Genomic DNA, 20,178 nt, shown 5'->3' with positions numbered 1-20,178 from the left:
AGATAGGATCAATGATAGGAACCATATAGGAATTTAGCTGCCAGTTTGGAATAAATTGACTAATGATTTCAAATTCTTTCTTTAAATGTTTTTTGGCTACCAAATACAGCATTATACTAAAGAGACATTTTAGAATATATGTAGGAAACAGTGTTTTCAGCATCATTTTGGTGCTGTATTTATTTTTGATTTTTTGTTTCCTTTTTTTTTTTTCTCCATAAGAATTGAATAGAGCACTCAGTATGCTAGAGCTGACTTTGGGGATCAAGAATTTTTATTGTGTTTATCACCCATACAGACAAGTTGATTGTTTTTTGTTAGTAACAAAATCCAAGGTTGCTTTCTAGATCATATGAATAATTTGATCATCTATTAGTACATGACATTGATTATACCCTCTTTTTTTGTTTTTCCCCCATCTTCTGTATTTATCTTCTGCAGAATTACAATGCAAAAATCTCAGGTTTTGGCTTGGCAAAATTGGGGCCAGCTGATGGAGAGTCACATGTGTCAACTAGGGTTATGGGCACATTTGGTTATCTTGCTCCAGAATACGTGGAAACAGGTAATGATATCTCTAAAAATGGAAGCTATTTTGGAAATTTTATATATGAAGTATGTGTTTTGTTGGTTTTGACAAACTACTAATTTAATTCTCGGTAAACCCCCTTTCTCAAGGGAAACCATAATATTTACTTTATATATATGTTTCTACTAGGGGTATTGATGAATGAGACATCTTTTAGATGCAAATCTTATGTGAACGGGCATTGAAAGCCATAATTAATATAAGTGCAGCATTATCCTCTGTGGTAAAGTAAATCAGCTGCTGTCTCACAAGATGCCATAATTAACAGGTCATTTGTGTGTGAAGAGCGATGTGTATAGCTTTGGTGTTATGTTGCTTGAGATTCTGACCGGGTTACGCCCCACGGAACAGCTTAATTTGGTTGGCTGGGCTAAATCACTTTTGTGTTATGAAAGAAATTTGAAGACCTTCATGGATGTGCGGATGGAGGGCCAATATTCCTTGGAAGCAGCATTACAGACAGCAGATGTTACCCTAAATTGCCTAGCATCAGATTTTAAAAACCGACCTTCCATGGAAGAAGTTGTGGAGGCATTGGAACAGATTCAAGCAATGGAGGAGACTTACGCAAAGTAGCTACTTCTAGTTCTCAATCCTATGCCCAACAACTTCTTCATTTCCAATATCATGGCACTGAATGAAGTAAAATGTCAATTACACACCTCACGAGACAGAAGTGCTAAGATTGGATTCTACAGATTATGTACAGACATTGAATTTAGAATAATCATCTTCTTTTTTGTTCTGTTTTCCATGTTGATTTTTTATTTTTTGTAGCAATTGATGGAATATATAAACAAATTTTGTTCTTGTAGTCACCATTTGTGCAGAATTGAAGGATTGTTTGTTAAACCATACAGCGTCTATCTTTTTTAACTAGCAATCTTTCGGATTCAATTCAGATTTTACAATTGCTGCTGACTTGACTCATTGTGCCAAGTGCCAACCAGAAATTACAGATTGAGTGCTGCAATATCACATGGTACTTTACTAGTTTTTGGTTACTCATGCTGCAATGCATGGGGAGATACAGAAATTTACAATGTGGGTTTGGATGGCGTTTTCCTAATAAATTAACTGCAGAACCTTATTACAATAATCTTGAATCTTGAGCACAGCAGAAATATGACTACTATGAATCTAAAGCTGCAATAGTAAGCTTCAATTTGGTTCAACGAGTGGTGAACTGGTGATACCATTAACAGCACTGGACACTCAAATCATAATCTATGGATAGTTCCTAAGAGTCCACTTAGTTTCACATTTTCTAACTACCCATTACCCAATATAGTGAAGATACTGCTCTGCTCTCGTCTTAAATAGTTTGGTCAGCACACAACTCTTCATCAAAGCCTTAACTAGGCCCACCAACACAGTAGGCCCAAAGAGAGCAGCCCTCTGTGGGCACAACAAAAGCACAGGCCCAAGAGAAAAAATAAAAGGCGCGAAAGATAAAACTACAATATCCAAAGAAAGACGCTCAAATCGAAACAAAAACAAAGAAAGGGGATGGTGGCCAGTTGACTTTTGAGTGCGAAGCTGAAATTCCTGCTCGGAGATCTCAAATCCACGCTAGACTCTTTAGTACCGCGGGACATCCAACAGATTCAGAGCACAACGTGGAATTGGGTCTCCCAAACGAGGAAATAGAAAGTCTTCAAATACAAATGGAGGACGAAACTCCTGGTTGTACGGTGGCTGTCTGCCGAATGAAACTAACCGTTTCGGCGGACCAGTTCCGAATGGCCTGTGACGGGGAGGTGGTGCTGCAGGGGAGGAGAGAGAGAGAGAGAGGAGGGTGGTGCGGGAGGTGGTCGGGTGAAGGGGAGAGGGGCTGGGTGGGTCCGGTGAAACGGGGGGAGGAAGGGAGGTGGTCCGGTGAGGGAGGGGGAGGGAGGAAGGTGTGGGTCGGGCAAAGGTGGTGTGTGTGTTTTTTTGTTTTTTTGTCATTTTGTCAAAGTTGATAGGTGTGTAAGGTCGTTTTTTAATGTCTTTTCTTTTTACGTTAATTAGGTAAATTCATAAATTAAATTATGGGGTGTACAAAAAAAAAAAAAAAGGTATGCAAATAAAAGTTCTCATAATTTACTATGGGGTCAAATTACCAATTTTTCATCCGAGTGTTTTCAGAAAATTAAAATACTCTCTACTCTTTGAAAATTCATAGAATAATCTTCTGAATTTAAAAAAATACGAAGTTTGCACCGTTGGTCTTCTAAACAATGTGTCATTAACACTACATTTCTTGTGAATACTTTTTACCCAAAAGACTTCTTGGTCTTAGAGAAATTTAAATTTTCTTGTGTAAAATAAATTCTAGAATTTTTTTAAAGTCTTAGAAAAATTATCTAAAATAGGTTTTTGGTAATTTACAAAATATTTTAATGAATTCATGTGGGACTTTACGGAAATTTTAGAATTTTTATAGAAGGAAATTTATTTTAATTTTCCAAAAATAAATTTGGACTTCCCAAATTTTATGGAATTATCAGAGGAATAATTGGTAATTTGACCCCATAGTAAATTAGAACTAGTCAAGACGAGTCCCTAAGAATTTTCTATGTATTTGTCTGAGTCAGGAGCTATTTTTAATTAATTTTCAAAGTTTGTAAAAATAGAAAGTCAGCAAAGTGATACACTAGAATTAGTTCCAGGGGATAATGTGATACAAAATAAACCTTAGGGGGTAAAGTGAGACTTGAAGTTACTTTTAGGGGGCAAACTAGTAAATAAGCCAATAAATAAAGGTCCGTTGACTTTAGGTATCAAATTATAATATTTTTTATTTTAACTACCAAAATGTTTATGTCATTTTACTTTAGATACTAAATTTCATTTTAAGTACCAATATTAAAAAATATGGTTATACCGAACTGTGACTTTCTAACAATCCTAACTTTTTTATTGATTTGTTGTTTTTTCAATATTTGCAAGGCTTAAACTTTAATGTTTAGTCTCTACATTGTAGGACTTCATCCTCCAAGCCTAAATTAAAAGCATTAAACTCTTATGAATTTGAAACAGTCACAACTGTATAACAAACTAATTTGTGACTTGATCTAAAATATCTTACTTTAGGTTAGTACCTAAAATAAAATAAATTAGTGTCTTGTTGTTTTGCTTAAACATTATTGATATTTGATATTTAATTCTAATTTTCTAAATAAATAAGAAGGTCGAGTATTGAATTTTATTGAAAAAATCAATTACCAAGTTACCAACATGTTGAGTCTGATGGATATATGAAATAAATAAGTATGTAGAGTTTGACTGGGTAAATAGTTTCTCTCCTCCAAGAGGATATTACTATATCTTTATCAGCTACGATCATCTAGTGGAGTAGTACTACTATATATATATATATATATGTTCTTTTTATTGAGATATACCTCAACTTATTTATGTTGAGGTATGACTTTATTGGAGCCCACATGAGTTATTTTGTGTCGATACGAACCATTCATTTTTTACATCTTCATTGATAGATCATCCTTGAAAAAAATTAGTCAAATCGGAAATCATTTGCTTATCTAACTTTGATAAAACAAATGGACGGTTTCATCGAAAATATTTGGTTCGTCCATTTATTTGATCAAAGTTAGATAGACAAATGATTTTCGATTTGGCTAATTTTTTGCAAGGATGATCTATCAATGGAGATGTAAAAAATGAACGGTTCAGATTGACACAAAACGACTCGTGTGAGCCCCAATAGCGTATACCTAAACATAAATAAGTTGAAATATACCTTAATAGAAGGAGCCTGTATATATATATATATATATATATAAATCAACACCAAAATCAATGAGTGTAGTGGTTATTAACTTGAAATCTTTAATGACTATTTTAATTTGAGAATACAATTCTTTAAGTTTTATTTGGTTTATGATACTTATAATATTTTCATGAGTTTTACCTTCATCATCATGTTCTGAGTTGTCAGAACCATGATGAGAACTATTATGACATTCATGTTCGGTTGTTCCATTAAACTGTTTTAAAGTTTTGCATATTTTGAGGATATTAATATCTTGTCAAAATTGAACCAGAGGACTAAACAAACTTCAACATATGTCAGAACTTTGTCAGAAGACTAAACCCTAAACCCCTAAACCCTAATATCTTGTCAAAATTGTATATATATGTATATATATATATATATATAGCCCCATTCCAATAAGGGATCCTTCATTTAGTGTTAAATGAGAGATCCTCATGTGGGGTCCACACGGGTCGTTTTGTGTCGACCTGAACCGTTTATTTTTTATATTTCCATTGATAGATCATCTCTGCAAAAAATCAGCCAAATCGGAAACTATTTACCCGTTTGATTAAGCGGTCAAAGTTTAGGTGTTTATAGACGAATTTGTTGTTCGTCCATTTGTTTGATCCAAATTAGATATCTTAATGGTTTCCGATTTGGTTGGTTTTTTGCATGAATGATTTATTAATAGAGATGTAAAAATGGACAGTTCGAATCAACACAAAATGACCAATGTGGGCCCCATAGGGGGATCTCTTATTAAAAGAAGTAATGGTGACCTGCCGAAGACTGGAGCCTCGTAACATGTTGACGAAGACCTCCGAACTGAGGGTTCAATCAGTAGAGGGGACGACTTTGCCTCCCCGGAAGAAGAATAGCCCCGTTCTCTAGCCAATTGATCTCGTTGATCATATAACTGGGAGGGGAATGTGTTACATTAGAGGTGAACGATCAGAGGTATCCACTAATTACCACGATGAGGCTGGTCCCTCTTTTAGTAGACTAAGCTTTGAATATTATCCCTTATTAAAAAGAGGCTATATATATGTCTAATTCAGGTGTGGATGTTCGCACCATGCGAATGTCTCATACTGACCCATCGTTCGGCACTGAACCATTGGTCACACACTCATACCCTATTCCATTTAGCAGGGAGGCTAAAAATAAATGTCAACTACCCACGCATGCAAGAAATGTCAAATTTTCCGTGCAAGAATATCACATGTGGAGAAATGCTAATTGCCTTCTTTTTGTGCCATATGTCTTCTCCTGTTAATTTCATAGTGGAGTCTTTTGATCCAAACCAATCATTTTCTAGATCACTAATTAAATATCATGTCTGCAAAAAATGAACCAAATTAAAAATTATTTAGTTTATCAAATAAATAGATAGTAAACTAACTATCACCAAAAGTGTGTATTTATTTGATAACAATTAGATAACAAAACGATTTCTGATTTGATTAATTATATATAGAGATGACCTTTATAAAATGATCTAGAGAATAAACAGTTCTAATCATAGTACTATTCTACTGAATAAAGAGGAGAAGAGAGATGATACAAAGAGAAAATACAAAAGAATAGACAACTAGTATTCCTTGTCTACGTGACCATGCTGGCAACAAATTTGACGAAAAATTAAATTTTTTTCCATCAAATTTAGACACTAACAAACTACAAGGGTATGATTATCGAAATTGAAATTAAAAGTGAAAAAGAAGCCAAACTACAAAAACTAAAAGGGCCATTTGATCTGGCCAAAAATAAAAGGACCATTTGACAATTTTTAAGAGCCTTAACTAAGATTTCTTTAAAAATAGCATTTCCGACTTCAACTTTTATTTATAGTTATTCTGAAACTTCACAAATGATAGACTTGTAAAGAAACATTAAAATGATGGATATGCTAGCTTTACAGGAAGATTGTGTAAGAATTACATGGATTGATGCCTTGTTTTACTCGGAGTCAATATTACACTAATACTTAAGATACAAGTAATAGGTTTATTAATAAGACATAAATCAGCAAGTCCATCTTAAATAGATTACTTATTTGAGTTGGACTAGGAAGACTTAGTTACCTAAAGGCCTTATGCTATAAACAAGGCAATGATCCAGCAAAATCTTTATAGAGTCCTATTAGGATTGGATTCTGGAGTCCTTGATAGGAGGAACTAGGAATCTATGAGTACTCTATATAAGCACAGGTCCTTGGAAACACAGTTAACACTTAGAATCAATAAGCTCTGCCCCATTGTGTGAGAGGTTAATCCATTGTTGTAATGGCTAGAAGACTTGAACATCTTGACTGGAGGTATTTAATTTGCTAGCAGTATGTCTTCATCAGGTTAGTAGTTAATTATATATTACGGTTATATGCTTATCAGTAGAATCATATTGATGTCGAGTTATACTTGTATCTATTGATTTGTGTATGCTACATAATTTATGTTTCAATTCTCACATGTGGTATGTGAGCCTCCATACACAAACTAGAGATCAAGATAAAGTTGTTTCAGTTTTTTGACCACATGGTTTTGCTAATAAGTTAATGTAACTAAATTTATGCTAATGCTTGAAATCAATATAATATATGTAAAAAGCACTGAATAAATAAAGCATGCTATAGTTTAATCAATATAACAAATTTCATCAAATATAATATTATACATATATATTGGTACGGCTTGCATTATTGGGAATTTGGGAAACACCAAAAGGTGCACAGAGATTAAAAGGAAGCACCATGCGGTGGGTTTTGGGTTAATCAAAGAAACACTTTCATTCAGACCCTTTCCCCATTTGTTTTCTTCTTGCGTTTCTTTTAGGTTCTTCGAAGTTCGAACCCATTTTGGGGGTTTCCTCTTTTAATGTTTTTTTTTTGGCACGATTTTGGTTGTTTTAATCAATGGACTTTTATTTAAGATCATTCCAACACCTATTTCATGCTTTATTTCACCAATTTTTATGGTTTTTTCATGAAATTCGAAGGATTCATCAATGTTAGTTATTGGGTTTTTCCAATTTCAATTTTATGGCAGATTTTGAGTGAATCTGGTAGGCACCAGAGGAATAGAGAGGCAAGTTGTAAAAAGAATAAACTGAAAAGGAAATATTTCATTAATTGTTTGCCTTTCAAGGCTACTGTAGCGATTATTTATACAAGGATAAACCTAGTAGAGCTACTGACCTATGTGAGAACAACTAGAAACATATGCAGACAAGACAATCCTCTATAAAATATCTAGCATAAGGAATGGTCCTGAAAGGTGCAGGTCATACTAAGCTAATGGTAACAAAGTAAATGGGTTATTGGGCTTGTAATAGAGAAGGCCCTATCAGCTCCTCCCCCTTGAGAGCAAGCCGGTCCTCAGGATTGAAATGCAGGAAAATGTTCCATGATAGAAGTGGCATTATCCCAGGTTGCATCAGATGCAGGAAGACCAACCCATTTAATAAGCCAGTGAGTAATGGGAGCATTACCACGTTTGAAGATGCCACGTTGCAGAATTTGCTCTGGTACCCAATTAAAAGAAGAGGTGTAATCTGCTGAAGGTAAAACATGGGAGGTAGGAGTAGAGTCACCAACACGTAATATAAGGAGAGACACGTGGAAGACTGGGTGAATCCTTGCTGAATGTGGCAGCTCAAGTTTGGAAGCAACTGGGCCAATTCGAGCCAAAACCTTGAAAGGGCCATAATACCTTGGACTCAACTTATTAGCGGAACGGTGGTGGACAGAGTGTTGCCGATAAGGGTGGAGACGCAAAAATACCCAGTCACCGATTTGAAATTCTCGCTCAGTGCGCTTTTTATCAACGAAGATCTTCATTCGATTTTGTGCAGTAGCCAAATTGGTCTTAAGTCGTCCTAAAAGCTCATCTCGGTCTCTTAGGATACTGTCCACAATCTGAACTGGAGTAGAACCAAGAAGGTAAGATAGGACTGAGGGAGGTGGATGACCATACAGAGCCTAGAATAAGGACATGTTAATGGAAGCTTGATATGTCGTGTTGTACCACCATTCAACCCAAGAGAGCCATTGAACCCAAGTACCAGGTCGATCACCAACAAAGCAACAGAGATAGTGTTCGAGAATACGATTCAACACTTCTGTTTGGCCATCTGATTGGGGGTGATAGGCGGAGCTGCAACATAGCTGAGTTCCCTGAAGTTTGAAAAAAGCTTCCCAAAAATTGCTGATGAAAATAGGGTCGCGATCACTAATGATACTCTTGAGCATACCATGTAAGCGAAATATATGTTGGATAAAGATATCTGCAACCTTAGCAGCTGTAAAGGGATGTGAGAGAGGAATAAAGTGACCAAGTTTAGTGAAACGGTCGACAACCACGAGAATGGAGTTCTTGCCATTAGAAGTTGGGAGTCCTTCCACAAAATCCAAAGAGATATCCTGCCAAGCACCAGATGGAATGGTAATGGGTTGTAATAATTCGGGAGGTTGGATGAATTCATATTTTTTACGTTGGCAAGTGTCGCATGATGCCACATATTGCTTCACATCTTTGCGAGCGCTTGGCCAAAGAAAGTTATGAGACAAGCGCTTAGGAGTGTCATGGAACTCATGCAGGATCTGGCGCCGCCAAGGAGAGAGAGGGGGAACAAAGATGCGATTTTTATAAAAGAGGATATTGTCCCTCATCGAGAATCCAGTTGGAGCTGAACCGTTGCCAGCAAGAGTTGAAATAATGGCCATAGTAGAAGGGTCAACGCAACATATTTGAGAAATTTCATCCATTGCAGTGAAAATTGGAGAAGAGATTCCCATAACTGTGAGCAATTTGTGGCGACAGGATAATGCATCGGGAACCTGATTAAGTGTGCCACCCCTGTATTCAACAACAAAGTCATAACCCAAGAGTTTCAGTAACCACTTTTGCTGTGCTGGGGTGGTAAACCGCTGATCCAAAATATGACTAAGGGTCTGAAAATCTGTAAGAATCTTAAACTGGAGACCAATTAAATATGGGCACCACTTTTGAACTGCAAAGATAACAGCCAACATCTCCTTCTCGTAGATGGAAAAAGAAAGGTTGCGTTGTGAGAGGGGCTTGCTAAGATAAGCGATCAGATGTCGATCTTGGGACAAAACTGCGCCAATTCCGCCACCAGAGGCATCACATTCCAATACGAACTGTTTAGAGAAATCCGATAAAGCCAAAACAGGAGTGGAACTAAAAGCGTTTTTGAGATTGATTAAAGCTTCCTCAGCGGCTGGAGACCAAGCAAAAGCTTCTTTTTTGAGTAAATCAGAGATTGGTTTTGCCAATAGTCCATAATGTTGAACAAATTTACGGTAGCATCCAGTGCGGCCCAAAAACCCTCGTAAAGCCTTGAGAGTCTTTGGTCGTGGCCAATTCACAATGCAAGAGACTTTTGAATCATCCACAGCCACACCTTGATGGGAAATGATATGCCCCAAACAGTCAACTCGTGATTGGGCAAAATAACACTTGCTAAGCTTGGCCTGAAACTGATGTTGGCGCAATGTATGGAGGACAGTGCTATAGACCAAAATGTCGTCAAAAAACACTAGGACAAAAACACATAAAAATGGTCGAAACACATCATTCATAATAGTTTGAAAAGTGGATGGGGCATTGGATAGGCCGAAAGGCATTACCAAAAATTCAAAGCGACCGTCATGAGTACGGAATGCAGTTTTCGAAACATCAGCTGCATGCATCCAGATTTGATGGTAGCCCGAGCGAAGATCGAGCTTGGAAAAATAAGAGGCACCATGGAGGTCATCTAGCAATTCATCAATAACTGGGATGGGATACTTGTGCTTGACAGTAACATTATTAAGAGCGTGGTAATCAACACACATGCGCCAAGAACCATCTTTTTTCTTGACCAAGAGAACGGGAGAAGAAAATGGACTAGAGCTGGGTCGAATAATGCCACTGTCTAACATCTCTTTAACCAAGCTTTCAACTTCATCCTTGTGGAAATGTGGGTACCGGTATGGACGAATGCTAATGGGCTGTGCGTTTGGCTGGAGTATGATGCGGTGATCTTGGGGTCGTTGTGGAGGAAGGTATCCAACAATGACTAGATAGCAGAAGGAATTGACTCCGATGCAAGCTCTGCCATGAAAATGGGTGGATGGGCCGGGACCAACTGAACCATAAGCCCCATATGCTCAGTTTGAAGAAGACGAGATATAGTTGAACAATTCATCAAGGAGGGAAGAGGGGTAACATTCTCTTTTAAGCGATATGAGCAACCATGAACAGAGAATTCCATCACCTTATTTTTAAAGTGCCAAGAGAAAAGACCCAAATATTCTAGCCAAGCAGCTCCCAACTAAATATCATAGCCAATAACAGGGAGAATATGAAAAGGAACAAAGAATGAGTACCCTTGAACCGAAAGCCGTAATTGAGGGATCAATCCTTTGGTAGTGATGGCCCGCCCATTAGCAACTGTGACTTGGTGAACCGCAGAGTTGTCAATTGAGAGATTAAGGTGTTTGACCAAGCATGGGTGAATGAAATTGAAAGTTGCACCACTATCGATGAATAAGTGAACAGAATGAGTGCTAATGGATCCTTGGAGACATAGTTTGGGGATGCTCTTCATCTGTCATTACAGCTAGAATGGTAAGATTGGGATCGGGGATGATAGTAATATCATCGGCTTGGGTATCGAGAGCATTATTTGGTGCTGCTTCGCCATTGGCTGGAACTATGTCAACCATAAAAAGCTGAGGGTGTTTACAGACATAGCCGACCTTATATTTTTCATCACAATTATAACATAAGCCTTTGGCACGCCTCTCGTTCATCCCAGCTGGTGAAAGGTGTTTAATAGGGACAGTGATGGCCGAATGTGGAGGTTTACTGGTGGTTGGAGTTTTGGGCGAAAATGTGGGATTTTTGAAGTGGGTGGGATGAAAGGTAGGCTTTTTGTGGTGAAGTTCATAGATGTAAGCAAGCTCGATGACTCGGGTAAGGGTGGTGGGGTTGTGGGCTTCGACGTCCGTCCGTAAATCCTCATGGAGACTGCCAACATAGATGCCTTTGAGTTGGGTATTAGACCAACCAGAAGCATGACAAGAAAGTTTGACAAACCGAGTTGTATACTCCTCAACAGAACCGAGCTGTATACTCCTCGAGAAGGATGTCTCTCGAGGCCCAAAGCGATTGAGCAGCAAATCAACAAAATCAGACCAAGATGCCCGAGGATAACGGGTATTGAACCACCGCATCCACAAAGCGGCATCGCCGGACATACTCACTGAGGCCACCGAAACCTTATGAACTTCAGGAATAGAATAATAGTCAAAAAAATGCTCGGCCATAGCTATCCAAGTGTGGGGATCGTCGCCAGAAAAATGAGGAAGATCAAATCTCATAGGCTTAAGGGAAGGTTGTTGGGATGGAAAGAACTGGAGCGAGAGAGAGGGATGGGTGGGTGTATATGGACAGTGGGTAGACCATGGAAAAGAAGAAGGTGATGGGGTAGGGGTAGAAAACGGAATCCCCACTGTGGGTGGAGGGATTGCAACAGAAGTAGTCATGATAGTGGAATAAAAGGGGCGGGCGGTGGGAGGGGCAGTGGATGAAAAAAAAAAAAAAAAGAGGTGGAAGCAAGTGTGGTGGCATAACCCAAGATGGGATTTGGGGATGGTAAAGAAAAATGGATGGAACCAAAGGTGAGAGGGGGTTTGGGGGGGCAGTAGAGGAAAAAGGAGAGGGTGGGGTATTAGCACGAAGTGCTTCAAGCAGAGTGTGTTGAAAGGTAGCAGATTGATGTTGAATCGAGGCTTGGAATTCATGTTGGTGGGAGGATAAAGCTTCAATAGCCTTTGTTAAATTAGCTTTTACACCTGCTTCAAATTCTTCCTGTTAGAGTCTGAAAGAGGCCAAAGACTCTTGGACCTACTGCAACTGTGAAGAGGAATCAACATCAGAGGGGCCAATGGTCAGCTCAATGGGGCCCGATTAAGAACAATGCTTGTCCAAGTGGGAGAATGTAAGAATTAAATGGACTAATGCTTTGTTTTTCTCGGAGTCAATATTACACTAATACTTAAGATACAAGTAATAGGTTTATTAATAAGCCATAAATCAGCAAGTCCATCTTAAATAGATTACTTATCTGAGTTGGACTAGGAAGACTTAGTTACCTAAAGGCCTTATGCTATAAACAAGGCAATGATCCAGCAAAATCTTTATAGAGTCCTATTAGGATTGGATTTTGGAGTCCTTGATGGGAGGAACAAGGAATCTATGAGTACTTTATATAAGCACAGGTCCCTGGTCACACAGTTAACACTTAGAATTAATAAACTCTGCCCCATTGTGTGAGAGGTTAATTCATTGTTGTAATGGCTAGAAGACTTGAGCATCTTGACTGGAGGTATTTAATTTGCTAGCAATATGTCTTCATTAGGTTAGTAGTTAATTATATATTACAGTTATATGCTTATCAGTAGAGTCATATTGATGTCGAGTTATATTTGTATCCATTGATTTGTGTATGCAACATAATTTATGTTTCAGTTCTCACAGGTTGAGCCAAAAAAAGAGAGCTGAAAGCAACTAACTAATCAACTCTGGAGCCGTCTGCAGATAACTTTAAGAAAGTCTGAACAAGAACCATATTATTGTCATCATACTGTCTTTGGATTTTAGTGGAAAACAAACAAGTTTAGTTGAAAAAAAAACTCCAATGAGTCAATGACCAACTTGTGCAATAAACAACTGTTGTTGTCAATTTCATAGTTCAACTTCAAACATTAAGCTAGGAAGCCCTTCTCCTTGAGGCTTTCAACTGTGTCCCCAAGACTTACTTCCAATGGAAGGAAAGTAACTCCCAAACCTTTTGCTTTCTCCTGCGAAACTTGATATATTGGACCAGAAGGATTGCCATCCTCACATCTGCCAACAATGACCAAAAGAGGGGGGAAAGAAAACCCTTAAGAATTGAAGATGAGTAGATCAGACCCTATGAACAATATACTCTTAATTAATGGCAATGGCACCCATTTGTGGCATTTTGCAAATGATAACTAACCTTTCAGGAAGGCACAAAGTGGGATAAAGTCCTTGTAAAATCTTAAGAGCCTCGGAAATGTGTGTAACATGTCCAGCAAAACAATATCTTCCACTAGCTGAAGGATCTTCAAATGCTTGAATATGAGCAGAGGCAACATCTCTAACATCAACCAATCTGTAATTTGACGTGGGTATTGCTCCACCTGCATAAAAAGGAAACAAAAACGATTGTTTGCATCACAAGTAACATTTCAAACACAAAAGGGTTGAAAATATTATAATAGACATTAATTAGAATTTAATAGTCCAGAAGATTGTTGTTGAAGAGATGGAAGAGGAAAATGGATACATCATAAAGATTACAGCATTTTTATCATTAAGTACCTTTCAAGCTCCGAATCCTGGAATGCAATACATTAACCCGAGAGGTAAGTTCACTTCAACTAAATTAATTCTAACTGTCGTGCTATTTGCCTCAACTAAATTAATTTTGACTTTCCATCATACTCTGCATTAATCATGAAAGGTAAAAAAGATAGTTTCTGAAGTATACCAGTTATGAGATTCTGAATCACCTCTACGGAGAGATTAAGAGTTGGTTGTAAGAGTGGACCAATCACAAACCCTGGATGTATTGTAACCAAGTCAATCCCATTTCCTTTAGCAAATTTCCAAGCAGCCTCCTCAGCTAAAGTTTTTGAAAGCACATACCATTGCTGGAAAAAAAAAAAAAAAAAAAAAAAGTTCATACTAAACAAAGATATACTACTTTGTCTTATGTTAAGTATACCTCCACATCCAATATAACTCCAGGTATCAGATGAATGATTGGCAGACTTTTGAGTAATATACACATAACATGCATCTAATCCAACTAATATGTTCTTAATTGAAAAACAATTGAGATTTCTTTTCTATTTTTCATTTCTGGGTGACAAGAAAACTGAGATAGTTTAGTGCTGTATTGCTCTTAGAGTAAGAAAAAGAGAGGTATCAACTGATAGCTAGACTGCTGTCTGCAGATGAGCCCATGATTTGGACAGAATGTGGCTGATTGTGTGCAGGCTCTGGGGCATAACAATTGTAACGTTTCTTGATTTTACAAATAGTTCATCTCTTATATAATTGGATCCAGACCAGTTAAGGTGACAAGATTAAATTTTGTTTCCAGTAGACATGGAAGCATAACAAATTAACAATGAATAAAAGGTGATACTTGGAAAAAGATAAGTATGGGAACATAAATACTTACCTTGTACTTCTCACAAAGAAGTGGATCCGAATACCATGTTTCATCAACTACCACATCAGAGGCCAGAGGTTTTCCACTCATTATTAGTGTAGCCATAGAAGATGTTAAAATCACTCTCCTGACAGTTGGAAATTTTACGCATGATTTCAGAACATTAAGTGTTCCCTTCACTGCAGGGTCAATTAATTCTGCCTGAGATATGGAAACAATAAGAATCGTTGCAGTCTTTACATAACAAGTTTTGAAATTATTTTGCTTCTCTAAAAAAATGCAAACATACGTATGATCCTGTAAAGAGGGAAATAGATTCTACATCATTGCCTAAAACAGAATACTAACAAGTATTCTTGATAAGTATTAATCTGTTTCCTTGTGAACCATGTATATATGTTGATTAATTGACATCTAGAATAATCCTTTCAACAAACTCAAATAGCTTTTGTCAGCCAATGGCTAAAGTATCTTGAAAGAATATAAGAATTAAATAATATGAGGTCAGATTGCCACACAGGGGCCAAATGAATGGAAATAAACTTTATCAGTTGGTTTACACTTTTCATCTTGAAATACTAACAATTCTGAAAAGGGTATTAACCAATGCAATTATAAGTTGTCTACATAAGTAAATACAACTGTCTTAGATAGATAATTTTGTTTTTGTATTTCTGTTGTAATTTTGTCTTTCCGCTTGGTAATTAAGACTTGACAAAACTTATTTTTCAAAAATTTCAGCAATGTAGTTTGGTGTTGAGTTATAAACTTCTGGAACAAGAAGCAGAAAGTAAGATTCCTTCCATCTGAATAAACAAAATAAGCATGAATACTACATAAACTTGGGTGAAAGAAGACCTGTAGGCTGTAAGCAATAGGCAATTACAAGAACTGTAGAAAATTTGAACTATGAAAGTAAAGAGATGAACCTGTGGGTCAGTGACTGAAAATTGTAAAGGAGATGCTGTGTGAAAGACACCTTCACATCCATCAACTACAGGGTCAAAAGATCCTTCACCTAACAAATCTGCTTTGAACAAATGAAGCCTTTCTTTTGCTCCATCAAGTGAGAGTAAGTGTTCTGTTTTCTTTGGATCATCTGTGCCATACATAAACTGAAGTAGTGAGTTACACTAAGAATACATCAAAACACTACTATGTGCACAAGGTAAACATTAAGCACAGTTGGTAAGGCCTAATATTTCATTTTAAAGACTTTATTCCTACTAATTAGGAAGCAATATTTATTTCTAATTGGGATTAATATTTGTATGCAATGCCATGTTAGTAGGAAACAAATTTTTTTCAGATTAAGTGAATAGTATTAGTCAGACTCAGACTATATCAATATGATGATGACATGATATGATTTTTCCACACAAGTTTTCTTGTTAACAGAGGGACGCATCAACTATATTAACAACCCAAAAATATTAAATTGGTAATTAGATACGAAGGTTGGCATTCAAACAAAACACTGTCTGCAACTTTACTGTTTTGTCAATTACCACAAGGGGTAGGATAGTAACTTCATTCATGCATAAAGATTTGGCTAATAAGGTTGGTTACCTAAAGAAAGCTAAAAGCCTTGTCTTGTATAACATAACTGGATTTCAAGAACCACTTGAAAGTTGAAACTGAAGATCAAGATTTCAGAACATGACCTCAGACTCTAGCTAAGATCCTAAACTTTTCTTCTGGTAAATAAAACAAAAAAACTCAGAACTTGAAGAATGAAAAATTGAAAATTATGAAAGAACTGTTTGACTTTGATAACTATGAGGAAGCTTAGAAAAAAAGAAAAGAAAAAAAGAATTAAAACTGATACTGACTTGGGTCACGAACAGTGGCTTTGACAGTATAACCTCTTTGTAATAAGAGCTTCACCAGCCATGATGCTATGTAACCAGACGCTCCTGTTACACACACAACCTTCGTTGCTCCGCTCATCCTCTGTATCCCTCTAAGCTCTGAAGCGTAATTCGTTACAGTTGGTGTTTCTAAGGTGATAATGGAGCTGAAGATGTCAATGAAGGCAACTACACTTCAGTCAAAATTTTATATAAAAGTTGACCAAATAAAAGATTATTGAATAGTCTTGGCCAAAAAAAAAAAAAGATTATTGAATAGTGAAACTCAGTATCGTGATGGACAAAAAATACAAGGACAATACATCTAAAAAGTTGGATTACTTCGACTCTATAGTCATTATTCATGAGCTAGACTCTAGAAAAACTATTATTATTAGGCTTATTTACTATTTTACCCTGAAAGTAACTTTTAATCTAACTTCACCCCCTATTTTACCTCCTGAAACTAATTCTCGTGTATCATTTTGCCCACTTTCTATTTTTACAAACTTTAAAAATTAATTAAAAATAACTTCAGACTCAGAAAAATACATGGAAAATTTTTACCGACTCGTCTTGACTAGTATTAATTTCCTATGAGGTCAAATGACCAATTTTCCATCCAAATATTTCTAGAAAATTAAAATATATCTTACTCTTTAAAAATTCATAAGATAATCCCCCGAACTCCAAAAAATACGAGATTTACACCGTTGGTCTTCTAAACAATAACACTACCTCTCTTGTGAACACTTGCTACCCAAAAGACCTCTCCGTCTTAGAGGAAAATAAATTTCCCTTTATAAAATAAATTTTAGAAAATTCTAGAATTTCCATAAAGTCCCGGAAGAATTCTCTGAAACAGGTTTTTGGTAATTTTCAAAATATTTTTGAGAATTCATCCGAGACTTTACAAAAATTTTAGAATTTTTATAGAGGGAAATTTATTTTAATTTTCTAGAAATAAATTTGGACTTCCCAAATTTTCTAGAAACTCTCAGAGGGCAAATTGGTAATTTGACCTCATATTAAATTAGAACTAATCAAGACGAGTCCGTAGGAATTTTTTGTATATTTTTTTGAGTCTGAAGCTATTTTTAATTAATTTCCAAAGTTTGTAAAGATAGGAAGTCGACAAAGTGATACATGAGAATTAGTTTCATGGGTTAAAGTGATACAAAATAAATGTTAGGGGGTGAAGTTAGATTAATGTTACTTTCAGGGGGCAAACTAGTAAATAAGTCTTATTATTATGACAAAGGGTCCGCATATTTTCAAGGTTTGTTTTTTCAATTTTGGTACTGAGTTTTGATCCTTATCCCACTTAATTAGTATCAAATTATTATAGGTCCGTTGATTTTAGATACCAAATTATAATGTTTTTTCATTTTAACTGCCAAAACATTTATGTCATTTTACTTTATGTACTAAATTTCAGTTTAGGTACCAATTTTAAAAAACATGGTTATATCGAGCTGTGACTGTCTAACAGTCATAACTTTTTTATTGATTTGTTGTTTTTTCAATATTTGCAAGGCTTAAACTTTAATGTTTAGTCTTTGAGTTATATGACTTCATCCCCCAAGCCTAAATCAAAAGTATTAAACTCTTAAAAATTTTAAATTTTTATAAATTTGAAACAGTCACAGTTTAATCACAACTGTGACTGTTTGACAATCACAACTATATAACAAACTGATTTGTGACCTAATCCAAAATGTCTTACTCTAGGTTAGTACCTAAACTAAAAAAAATTAGTGGCTTGCTGCTTTATTGAAAAACTATTGATATTTGGTATTTAATCCTAATTTTCTAAATTATTATTAGTCTAAATTCCATATCCAAATTTGGAAAATTTTATTTCAATAAAATCATATAAATAATTGTTATTATAATCAAATGGCTAAAAGACTTTTAATTTGAATTTTTTTTTTTTTACCTATGAAGTGTGGCTTAAAAAATAAATAATTCAGATTATGAGATTACATAATGTGATGGGCCCGAAAATATAATTAATTTTGTGTTAACTCACTAATCAGTTAGTTTTAGAGAATTTATGTATAGATTATATTTTATAATTTGTCAATGTATGCACTTGGAGAAAAAAAAAATCTTTTGTCAAATTAATAGACGGAATGGTCGTGTAAGATGAGCCAACTTTGTCCTCTCATCCCCTCACATAACCCCAATCATCCACCCGTACACACGAGGGGTCAAAATTTCCCTTGCAACTCCATTCCATCAACTAATTTGACAAAAATTTGGGTTCTTTTCCTTTAATAGTAGGCCTGAGTAAATTATAATAAGGATATAATTTTGGGAAAAGTTTTTAAAAAGGACTTAAACTTTGATTCATGTCAATCTAGGATGCGTATGATGAGTTATATTAATATGCCCAAACTTTAATTTTGAAGCCAATTTGCCCCTTATGTTAGTCTAATTACATTTTTTGTCCAAAAAAAGGTTATGTATGTGAAGTGGTTTGACTTCTATGTTCTTGTATTACAAATAGAATGATGAATTTTACCCCTAAAAAAGTAATCACATGTGTGACATATGATCACCTTTGGATGGAATTTACAAACCGAGTTGATGAAAATTGCATTTTGGCATCAAAAGTAAAGTTGAAGGGGCAAATTGGTACGTACAACTCATGGTTCATATCTTGAATTGATACAAGGGTCAAAGTTTAAGTTATTTTTGAAAAATTTTCCTTATAATTTTTAAAAATTATATGGACAAAAGTGAAAAAAGAGTCAAACTATATACATGGACTAAAAGGGTTATTTGGCCAATATTAAAAGAGCGTGAATTAAGATTTTTTTTTTTTTTGGCCACTAATGAATTAAGATTTCTTTGCAATTTCGACTTCAGCTTTTATTCATAATAGTTATTTTGAAACTTCATAAACGATAAACTTGTAAAGAAACACCAAAGTGATGATATGCTTTACAGGAAGATTGAGCCATATATAAAGAGAGAAAGCAACTTCTTAGCATTTGACTAAATCAACTCTCTCGGGATGTCTGCATATAATTTAAGAAAGTCTGGACAAGAACAATATTATTTTCATCATGATCTCTTTTCAATATAGCAGGAAAAAAAAACAAAAACTTCAATTGCCCCAACATGCGACCAACTTGTGCAATGTACAAGTTGCTTCCAATTGCATAATTCAAATATTGAGGAATCCCTTCTCCTTCAGGCTTTCGACAGTGTCCTTAAGACTTACTTCCAGAGGAAGGAAATTAATTCCCAAACCTTTTGCTTTCTCCATGGATAGCTGATACATTTTTGGGAAATAAGGATTGTCATCCTCACATCTACCAAGAATGACACGAAAATAAAACAATAAAAATCCCTCAGAAATTCACCATGTTCAGTGAGTTTTCAAATTCCTAACCAAATGAAATTAATTGTGAAAGGAGAAAAGGGGTTAGGGGTGGCAATTGTACCCATGGGCCGGGTACCCACAATACCTGTACCCGGCCCGCCTATAAAATTGTTTACCCATGTCCGGCCCATACCCGTAACAATGTAAGCAGGTAGTACCCGCACCCTACCCACACCCGCATCAAACCCGTCTCATTTATTGAGGGTAATACCTATACCCGACCCGATTTTTTTCTTAAATAAATCAATTATATTTTAAAATCCCATTTGCAATACATTATCTCCAATGCATTATTTCCCCTACTTGT

The 20,178-nt window shown here is 35.9% G+C and overlaps 1 protein-coding gene and 2 pseudogenes across 3 annotated transcripts in view; 1 reads left to right on the top strand and 2 right to left on the bottom strand.

Annotated features, from left to right (window-relative positions):
* LOC147292098 (putative serine/threonine-protein kinase PIX13) overlaps nucleotides 1-1,431 on the top strand; it is a 30,341-nt pseudogene extending 28,910 nt beyond the window's left edge. The window contains exons 6-7 of the transcript XR_015121119.1: nucleotides 442-565; nucleotides 858-1,431. The product of XR_015121119.1 is annotated as a putative serine/threonine-protein kinase PIX13 (transcript). The remainder of the gene's footprint in view (nucleotides 1-441; nucleotides 566-857) is intronic.
* Nucleotides 1,432-12,899: 11,468 nt separating this feature from the next.
* Nucleotides 12,900-16,635, bottom strand: LOC147292097 (phenylacetaldehyde reductase-like). The gene is made up of 6 exons (XM_086238223.1): nucleotides 16,460-16,635; nucleotides 15,557-15,726; nucleotides 14,637-14,828; nucleotides 13,938-14,100; nucleotides 13,404-13,587; nucleotides 12,900-13,267 (listed from the first exon to the last, which is right to left on the bottom strand). The coding sequence occupies exons 1-6, from the start codon at nucleotides 16,575-16,577 to the stop codon at nucleotides 13,126-13,128; spliced, it is 969 nt and encodes a 322-aa protein (XP_086094349.1). The 5' UTR covers nucleotides 16,578-16,635; the 3' UTR covers nucleotides 12,900-13,125.
* A 3,017-nt stretch (nucleotides 16,636-19,652) lies between these two features.
* LOC147292094 (phenylacetaldehyde reductase-like) overlaps nucleotides 19,653-20,178 on the bottom strand; it is a 30,925-nt pseudogene continuing 30,399 nt past the window's right edge. The window contains exon 6 of the transcript XR_015121361.1: nucleotides 19,653-19,802. The product of XR_015121361.1 is annotated as a phenylacetaldehyde reductase-like (transcript). The remainder of the gene's footprint in view (nucleotides 19,803-20,178) is intronic.

This window comes from Dryas octopetala, chromosome 3, assembly GCF_963921425.1.
Source record: "Dryas octopetala chromosome 3, drDryOcto1.1, whole genome shotgun sequence".
NCBI classification, from domain to species: Eukaryota; Viridiplantae; Streptophyta; class Magnoliopsida; order Rosales; family Rosaceae; genus Dryas; species Dryas octopetala.
This window is presented reverse-complemented; position numbering and strand designations above follow the sequence as displayed.

Bases quoted from the DNA above. Each gene is read 5' to 3' on its own strand.
- LOC147292097 (XM_086238223.1), bottom strand. From the start codon at position 16,577: ATGAGCGGAGCAACGAAGGTTGTGTGTGTAACAGGAGCGTCTGGTTAC. The intron at 14,101-14,636 runs GTAAGTATTTAT...TTTTTTTTCCAG, and splicing joins TTCTTTGTGAGAAGTACAAG to CAATGGTATGTGCTTTCAAA. The intron at 13,588-13,937 runs GTATACTTCAGA...CTTTTTATGCAG, and splicing joins GATTCAGAATCTCATAACTG to GTGGAGCAATACCCACGTCA.